This window comes from Gambusia affinis, linkage group LG10, assembly GCF_019740435.1.
Source record: "Gambusia affinis linkage group LG10, SWU_Gaff_1.0, whole genome shotgun sequence".
Lineage (NCBI taxonomy): Eukaryota > Metazoa > Chordata > Actinopteri > Cyprinodontiformes > Poeciliidae > Gambusia > Gambusia affinis.
In genome coordinates this window covers 9,517,396-9,526,231 of record NC_057877.1, presented here as the reverse complement: position 1 = coordinate 9,526,231, position 8,836 = coordinate 9,517,396, and the positions used below count along the sequence as shown (strand labels likewise).

Sequence of the window (8,836 nt, the reverse complement as noted above, 5' to 3'; positions counted from 1 at the left end):
GGGTCCAGGAATACAGGGGAGTTAAATGTGCACCCCACTGTTTTCTATTTTCCAAATGATTTTGTAACCACGTGTCATTTTCCTTCAACTTTGCAGTTATGCACTAATTTTGTGTTGGTCTGTCACACTAAGATCCAATGCAATACATTAAGGTTTGTGGTTAGAACTAAAACAAAGTCAAGGAGTTTTAATATTCTTGTCAGGAACTATATAAAGAGTCAAAATGTCACTGTTTTCTTCTCAATGTGTCTCAAATCCAGGCAGAAACATATAGTTGCTAAAATATCAATAATATAAGCTGACCAACTAATGTGATTTGATTTATACAGCTCTGGGAAAAAATGAAGAGACCACTGCAAAAGGATCAGTTTCTCTGATTTGACCTTTTATAGGTTTATGTTTGAGTAAAATAAAAAATTGTTCTTTTATTCTATGAAATACTGACAACATGTCTCTGAAATTCCAAACAAAAATCTGAGTATTTATTTGCAGAAAATGAGATATGGTCAAAATACCAAAAAACAGGAAGCGTTTTCAAACCTCAAATAATGCAAAGAAAACAAGTTCATATTCATTTGGAAACAACAATGCTAATGTTTTAACTCAGGAAGAGTTCAGAAATCAATATTTGTTGGGATAACCATGAGGTTTTCAGTGGGGCTCAGTGCAGTGGGCTCTTAGTTTCTTCCAGAGCTGCATTTCCAGAGGTTTTCCTACCAGAAGTACAGCATGAATCTCCATCTCATCAAATTCCTAATCCTCTCTGAAATGTCACACTCTTGTGAACAAACTATAAAGGATCAGATGTTTTCTTTTTAACAGAGAGGGAGTCGCCAATTAGCCAAAACTGAGAATCAAAGCCACAGTGGAAGAGCGCTTCAATAACATGCCCAGGCTCACATCCTAAACACAGATTTGAATCTTGTTGGTCTAAGAGGTTTAGAAGCAGATACTTTTCGCTGTTGGTGGCACGTGGGGATGAGCTGACATTTGAATGCATGTGCAGGCTGTGGCTGTGTCATTCAGTCATTAACACTGACCAAGCTGCGCCTGAGCAAGGCATCTGTGCACCCCGAGCTTTTGCCACGCATTGCCGTCTAAACACAGCGTACATATGTTAGTGGATTTTAGGGTGCAGAAAAAGATGCGGGCGGATTAAGAGGCAACAAAGACATTACCTTGGTGTATAAGGTGCACCACACTGAAGCTTTTCAGAGTTTTATCCTTTAAAGTGGAAAAGAATGCTCTAGTGCACAATTACATCACACAATTATCCCTGTTGAGCAGTGTTTTAGTGCCAAAGCAGAGAGGAAGAGGAGCATATCTGAGACCTTAAGCTTCACCATTTGCATATTGTTTGTTTTCATGCAGTGAAATGTTAAGATGCATGATGGTGAAGCATGAGACCTGGGGATTATCATTAGGAGGATCACGAAGATGCATTCAGGGGTATGCTGAGGAACAACGAGAGGATCAAACTTTAGATTTTGAAAAGATTTGATGAGTTGAAGCATGATGATAAATTAAAACTGCTAAGAGGTTTTGCTTGTTTGTGACGGTTTTCTCCACACTTTCCACAGTTTTTGTATGTGTTGTGGTCAACGTGTTAAGAGAGAACTGCAGCAATTATTATAATCTTCACAAGCTGTTGAAAATTCTTCAAAGAATATTATTCTTTATATTATTATTCAAACATAAAAAAAAAAACCATTTTGCGATTTATTCTTACAACATTATTTAGCTTTATTTAGGATGTTTTCGAGGATACGGGACACAAATTAAAAAGAAAATCTTTCATGTTCTTTATATAAAAGTTTTATCATTTTAAAACCTTTTCTTAATGCAACATGTTGTTGCAGAGAGAAATGTAAGTATTTCAGTGTATATAATCTGAATTTAGACTGTGTGTTTATGCAAACCTGTGGGGGGTTGTGGGGTTTATTGGCTTGCCCAAGTGCACACCAACACACGGTAGGAGGAAGCTGGACTCAAAGCCACAACTTTTGGATTCTAAGACAACCATGCTGTGGGGTGATGGTGGATCAGGAGGGAGGAGTTTGTCCTGTGGGTTGCCAGTTCGAACTCCAGATGAATCTATCTCAGTTGATGTGAATCGCATGTTGACCAACTTAAATAAAAAATGCTCTATCAAGCCTGAACATTTTTCATATATATATATATATACTCTTATATATATATATATATACTCTTTTATATAACAAATCAGAAACCCAAAAATATTCATATTTCTGGAACACGGAGAGGCGAAAAAAACACGGTTTTACCTATTCCTCTGGTGCCTTCAAGAACATCGGAAAATTTTGCTTTTGCGTCGGATGTTTATATTACCGACGCATTACTCTTATTTTTGTAAAACCTTAAATGTTAGTGGCACGGAGTATATAATTTAAACTTTGACTAAATTCTGAAACCCCAAACAGAAACATCAACTGACATATTAAAATTACACAATTAATTTAGAAAATATTGACGTAATCGTGAAAATAATTTATTAGCAGAAGAGCACATGGAAACAGCTTCAAATATATGTAAAAAAAAAAAACAACAACCAAAAAAACAAACACAGAAAAACTTGAAACTGACAATTTTCGTGTTTCTTATTGCTTTGATCATTAGAATTTACCAAACTTTACTGAAGTACCTGAAGCTAACTCGTAACCCGCTTCTACATCCGGGGCATTCAGTAGTTTCACATGTAGGTCGGTTCAGCTGTCCTGGTACAGAAGCTGCGGGTGCTACTCTGGTGTTTACGTCCACATTTGACAGAGATTATGGTAAATATATACATATTAACTCAACATTTGTCTGGCTAACAAGCTCACTCTATGGACTTCTAGTGAGCATTTAGCTTCTGCTAAATGCGGCTTGCAGCAGGCTGACAGGTGCTGGAGTTTTGGCTAAATTTAGCCGAACAGACGTCTGCTGAGTTTCATTCATTCTTCGTGGGGCTTTCAGCTAACATATATAGTTTAATTTATTATTTTTTTCATCGAACGGTTTCACTCTTTGCAAGCGTTTTCTTCACAACAAAGTCAGAGTATCACTTGTTTTCTGGACACTTTTATTTTGGTCATTTATGACTAGTAACTGAAATTGCGACCAATTGTGCAGTCACAAATTTAACCATTCGAGCAAAAATAAATAAATAAATAAATTAATTAAACTGCAAACGTACTGAGAGTAATATACAGTTGTTAAAAATGTACTTCATTCCTCTGCCAGGCACTAATGGGGATTCAACTGGTGGTCAGCTTGCTGGCCGCCAGCGTCATGCAGAGAATGGCCCCACACTGCTCATTTGCACGATGGCTCGTCTGCAACGGCAGGTAATGTCACACTCAAGTATCAGTTTGTGTGTTATACATGGAATATAGACTTCACTAACACAACTAACACACGTGTTTTCTCCCAGTTTGTTCCGATTCAAACACCCGTCAGAGGGAGAGTTGTTCGCGTTGGCAGGAAAACAGATGCCCAAACAGAACAGAAGAGACAGGTGAGTGTGTGGTTTTTTTGTTGTTGTTTTTTTTACTGATAAACTCAGCTTACATTTATCTGAGAGTTTGCTCATGAGTTGGTTTTCTCCAAATTTGCCCTTTGTGTGTGTGTGGGTTTTTTTTTTTTTCTCTCGTAAGGAGACAGAATGGAGAGAACAAGCCTCTCACGGTGCCCAAAGACATTGATCTTCACCTGGAGAAAGCGCCAGTCAACGTGATGGATGCGCTTGGTAAAACAAGGCACTCCCATATGTGCATTGCAAATATTATTAGTCTAAACTCAGTTACTAACTGCAAACCGATAGATTCTATGTAATAATCAGAGCCTTTTTGTTTTACTATTTCTGTTTTGCAGTCCTGCAGTTTTTCCTGGAGTACCAGTGGCTTGTGGATTTTGCGGTCTATGCCATGGGCGTCTTCCTGTTTACTGAGTGTTATTATAGTGTGGCAGACGCCAGTAAAGAAGTCAACATCGGAGCCTTCTGGTGTGTCCTAACGGTTGTGTTTGGACTGTATCCTTCTGATTTTGTCTTAAAGCTACACCAGCATTTTAAGAGTGTTGGGATAGCAGAGGCAGCAAATGCTCTTTGGCAGCAAACAGTCTTTGTGCGGTTTTTATATTTAAACCAAAAATATTGTAAAAAAATAAATAAAATAATAATACATAAATATCTGCAAGAAATTTAGAATTGTCCAAAAATGGCTGAGAACATCAAAAGGTGGAATAATGAAACTTTAAAATAAAATATATTCAGGAACCCTTTAAGCTGCTCTGCATTCCACATATGAAGTCGCTCCCCCTTAACCCGTCGTTTTTCAGAAAGGCCCTTCACACCCTGATGAGTCACTACTTTCGCTCGGAGGAGGGCGGCGAGCGCTCCGTGTGCCTTGCCTTCGGCTTCCTGTCTCTGCTGGTGGCGATGCTGGTTCTGGTGGTCCGAGAGAACTACCTGGAGTTCGGCCTGGAGCCCGGCTTTTCCAGCCTGTTCGACAACTTGGAGACGTTCGCGAAGCATCAGGGTTACGCTGATTGGTCGTAAGTAGAGACGTGGACTCGGCAAGGCGCGCTCGCTTACAGGAGACGCCGTCGTGCTGAATTTTGCGTCTGTTCCGACAACAGGATCCCGGTGACGAAGCTGACTGTGAAGCTGGGCCTGGCTGCTGTCTGCGCTTACATCGGGTCCCTCCTGGCCTTCCCTGGACTCAGGCTGGCTCAGACTCATCTAGATGCTGTACAGATGAACTCTGACCGCCCTCTCATTCAGTAAGAACTCTTAGAGGGAGGGGGGGGAAAAAAAAAAGGGAAAACCGTCACCCGTCTTTTTCCAACACATTCACCGTTGTGTTTGTGTCTCTCTGATTGCTCTACAGGATTCTGCTGCACATGAGTTTCTTATCTCCCGTCGTCGTGTTGGTTTTGTGGGTAAAACCCATCGCTAGAGACTTTTTGGCCAATGCGCCTATGGGAAAGACTTCTGTCACCCTGTAAGCGTACTTTTATTTTTTACTCCACTAGCTGCTTAACCTCAGTATGACTTAAGCTGGGAAGTTGTCGGCAGGAAGAAACCTGACGGTTTGTCTTCGGCAGGGTGAGCAGCGCGGCATTCGACAGCATGCGCCTGTGGATCATCGTGGCCCTGTGCGCGCTGCGTCTGGCGCTGACCCGGTACCACCTGCAGGCCTACCTCAACCTGGCTCAGAAGTGGGTGGAGCAGATGAAGAAGGAGGCGGGACGAATCGCTGCCATCGATATCCAGCGGAAGGTCAAACACACTTTTTTTTGTGTGTGTCTGACCTTTAGCAGAAAGAGAATTTTTTTTGCATAAGAATAAGAACGATTTTAATCGCTGTCAAGGAGAAACCCTTTAACTTATTCCACTTTCTCTCAGGTCACGCGTGTGTTTTGCTACCTAACGGTGGTGACACTTCAGTATTTGGTTCCTATTCTGCTCATCCTCTTCTCCACGTTGGCACTCAAGGTGCTGGGTGAGTGAAGTACTGGGAAAGTACATTTTCTGGTGAAGCCCTGATAAGAAAACCTTGCATGCGAAGTGTCATGACTTTATGCTTTTGTAGGGAACTTCTCCTGGGGTTTCGATGTCGAGGAGACACCGGGTGTGACGCCAGCGCTGGTGCTCCCCACAGCAGCACCTGTGCCGTCTGGCGGCCTGGACGAGGACGAGGACGGGATGGAAGACATGGAGGAGGACATCCAGGCTACAGTGGCACGCCTGTCAGAGGCGTTCGCCGCGCTGCGCTCCGTCCTCACTCCTCTCTTCCTCCGCGGTCTCTTCGCCTTCCTCACTTGGTGGGTCGCCGCCTGCCAAGTGATCAGCTCTCTGTTTGGCATCTACTTCCACCAGTATCTGATGCAGAACTGAGGAAACGGGAGCGCCGGATGCACGCAAGTCACTTCTAACTCGCTGTACAAGACGCTGCTGGAAGGGTGGTGGACACAAGGACAGTAGTGGATGACCACAGACTGAGACTGAGTTTGGTTGGAAGAGGTAAACCAGCAGACCTCAGGCATCAGAGATACAAATATAAAGAACCGTGACTTGTTTCACAAAGCAAGCTCAGCTTGTATCAATTTGTACGACTTCACTTGGTCACATCATGGAAGCAGTATTTTTAGCAAAGGAGGAATAACTGAGAATAGATCTATGTTTCCTTTTCAGTTCAGATCTAACTTAACTGTATAACTTTAAAGGTATTCAAACCTATTATTTTAATTCTCTCTCTAGATTAGGGGTGTCAAACTCCAGTCCTCAAGGGGCCGCTGTCCTGCAGTTTTTAGACGTGCCACAGGTACAAAACACTGGAATGAAATGACTTCATTACCTCCTCCTAGATCAGTTCTCCAGAGCCTTAATGACCTAATTATTCTATTCAGGTGGTGCAGCAGAGGAACATCTAAGAGTTGCAGGACAGTGACCCTCCAGGACTGGAGTTTGTGCTCTAGATGAACCTCTAGAATCCAAATAGCCACTTTTTTTTTGCCTTCATTCCTAATAAATTAATGTCCCCATTTCCAAAAACATACCTGTCCCCTTAGTGAAAGGGCAACTTAACTTATAAATGTGTCATGTTGAATTGGTGTGATTGTAACTGTGAGTCCTGGGAATGAAGGATTCCCAATTAATTTAGAAAAACTTTAAAGCAAAAGTGCAAACTTTTCCAGAGGGAAAAGAGCTTTCTTGAGTAGAGAAAAAGCCAGCTTGAGGCGGTTGCATGTATATGATACACATGATGAAGAGTAACTTCAAATGGCAATAATGGTCCGAGAAAGAACAAGCAAACAAACAAAAAAAAGACATTGGCACTGGTGGTGTCATCCTGCTGTGAAAGTTCTTTGCAGATTTTATACAAAAACATTTCCGTTGCTTTTAAATTTAAAATCATTTCTTTATTCTCTAATCATGTTTGATCCAAGTTGCCAAGAGCCTCTATGGAAGATCTGAGGAGCCACACTCACATCAGTCGTAGTTGTATGGAAAAACGAAGGCGTATTGTTTGAATCACTCATTTGTGCATCAAGAAGGCAAACAAAATATTTTATTCTCTAGATTTGATTATAATTCACAATGCATCACTTTGTCTGTGCTGCCAGTTCCAGTTTTTCACGACTCTGATGTTGGACTCCGTCTTTGACTCATCAGCTGCTACTAGCATGGTGATTACGATCCCTTTGGTTCGCCTCGACTCCAGATTTTTGAGTTTAGCAGAAACTTACCTTGGAAACAGATTTTTTATTTTTTTATTTTTTTCCCCAGGAAAGTTTATGAATATAACTCAATTGAAAGTTGCAGTATTTGCCTGCACAAGCAAGACACAGCAGTAGTTATTCTTAAAGCATTGTGTGTGTTTTTTGTTTTTTATTATTGCTATTATTTTGTTGTTACTTGTGATGCTCTGTGAACCCAGCAAGCATAACCGTCCTTTTAGTATCGTGCCAGTTTTCAGTCCCTTTTCCTGCCGTTGCTGCTCTAAATCGCCTCAAAACATATTTAAGAAGAGGAAATTATGGAGCATGTAGTCATGGTGATCTGCAGCTATTAAGTGTCTGCTAACACCACAGCGATTAACTTTCCATTCATTTTGTTGTGCAGACCTTCAATCCTTAGCTTCAGTGTAAAAGCATCTTCTGCAGGTTTTGCCAATCATCTGTATAAGCGTAACGTGAACAGTCTGCTGTTTAATGCTGCATTTATATAATATGTAATTGTACCAGTGCAGGTTTTTGTGCCTCCTCCCGGAGCTGGAAGAGGATATTGATATATCCTAGGATAGGAGGATATTTTGTGAGGGACTCTGTTTCCCTTTAAAGAACCGATTTAAGAGTGCTAAACAATTGTTTTTATTTTTTATTTTTCCTTGGAGTTTTTTTTTTTTTTTATGTAGAGGAGTTCAGACAGAATTAATCAAAAATAAACATAGCTGTAGTTGAAAGTGTCTGAAAGCCAAACACTGAAGAGTTATTTTGTTGTGACCTAAGTGCCTGGGAGCATCAGGGATTGTTAGTGTCTCTAAAACTCCCTCTCTCCTTGTTTTTTTTTTTTTTTTTTGTATTTATTAAAATGAGCTTCATCACATTTTTGACTATATATATATATATACATATATACAAAAGCAGATATGGCATTTTCCCACGCTAGATAGCTAAAACATTTCACGTTACAAATGAGTTGCGTTTTATTTACTGTGCATCACCTCATGTTGTAAGTAATGTAGGAATTTAGCAGATTCTGACGTTTTGATCTTTAATTTTGGTTTTTTTGCAAAAATCATTATGCTGTGAAGTTTTTACTGAGATGATTTCAGTTTTTGAATGCATGGTGTGCTGTATCTTAAGATTTTTTTCGTGTGTGTGCAGCCTAATTAAAGACAACTTTCTGATTTTATGCATTGTAGACGTTCTCACTTTTGTTCTGTTTCTGGGAGATTTCTGATACATTTCTCTTGTTGAAGTAGCTCTCCATTGACCATTAGCAGAAGTCTGGAGAACGTGACCGCATACTGAGGTCATTCAGGTGTTTGTTCCAGGTGCGTTGGACCAGAGACGCATCTAAAAGCTGCAGGACGCCGGCCCTCCAGGACTGGAATTGGAAGTCCTCCAGGTCTTGTTGATCTGAGGGGTCCTGACCTTTGACCCCAGCCTCCAGAGAGGTGATAGCTGTGAACCCGATGGGCTTGAACAGTTCGGAAAAATCAAGTTTGCCGCTGCTCAACTTAACTGTGACAAAAATAGTCCCTGTTAAGACGGCGGGACGTGCCGTTTAAAACCCCTCAACTCTTTTAATACTTTGTAAAATTTCCAG

General features: G+C 40.9%; 1 protein-coding gene across 1 annotated transcript; it reads left to right on the top strand.

The window, feature by feature from the left end:
• The first annotated feature begins 2,703 nt into the window (after nucleotides 1-2,703).
• Nucleotides 2,704-8,419, top strand: tmem161a (transmembrane protein 161A). Its single transcript, XM_044129905.1, has 11 exons — nucleotides 2,704-2,795; nucleotides 3,244-3,347; nucleotides 3,434-3,517; nucleotides 3,657-3,748; nucleotides 3,874-4,030; nucleotides 4,339-4,554; nucleotides 4,639-4,782; nucleotides 4,890-5,003; nucleotides 5,107-5,281; nucleotides 5,408-5,504; nucleotides 5,595-8,419. The coding sequence occupies exons 1-11, from the start codon at nucleotides 2,793-2,795 to the stop codon at nucleotides 5,897-5,899; spliced, it is 1,491 nt and encodes a 496-aa protein (XP_043985840.1). The 5' UTR covers nucleotides 2,704-2,792; the 3' UTR covers nucleotides 5,900-8,419.
• The last annotated feature ends 417 nt before the right edge of the window (nucleotides 8,420-8,836 follow it).

Excerpts from the sequence above, each read along its gene's own strand:
- tmem161a (XM_044129905.1), top strand. Across the intron at positions 4,031-4,338 it reads CTAACGGTTGTGTTTGGACT|AAAGGCCCTTCACACCCTGA; the intron begins GTATCCTTCTGA and ends GTCGTTTTTCAG. Across the intron at positions 4,783-4,889 it reads TCTGACCGCCCTCTCATTCA|GATTCTGCTGCACATGAGTT; the intron begins GTAAGAACTCTT and ends ATTGCTCTACAG.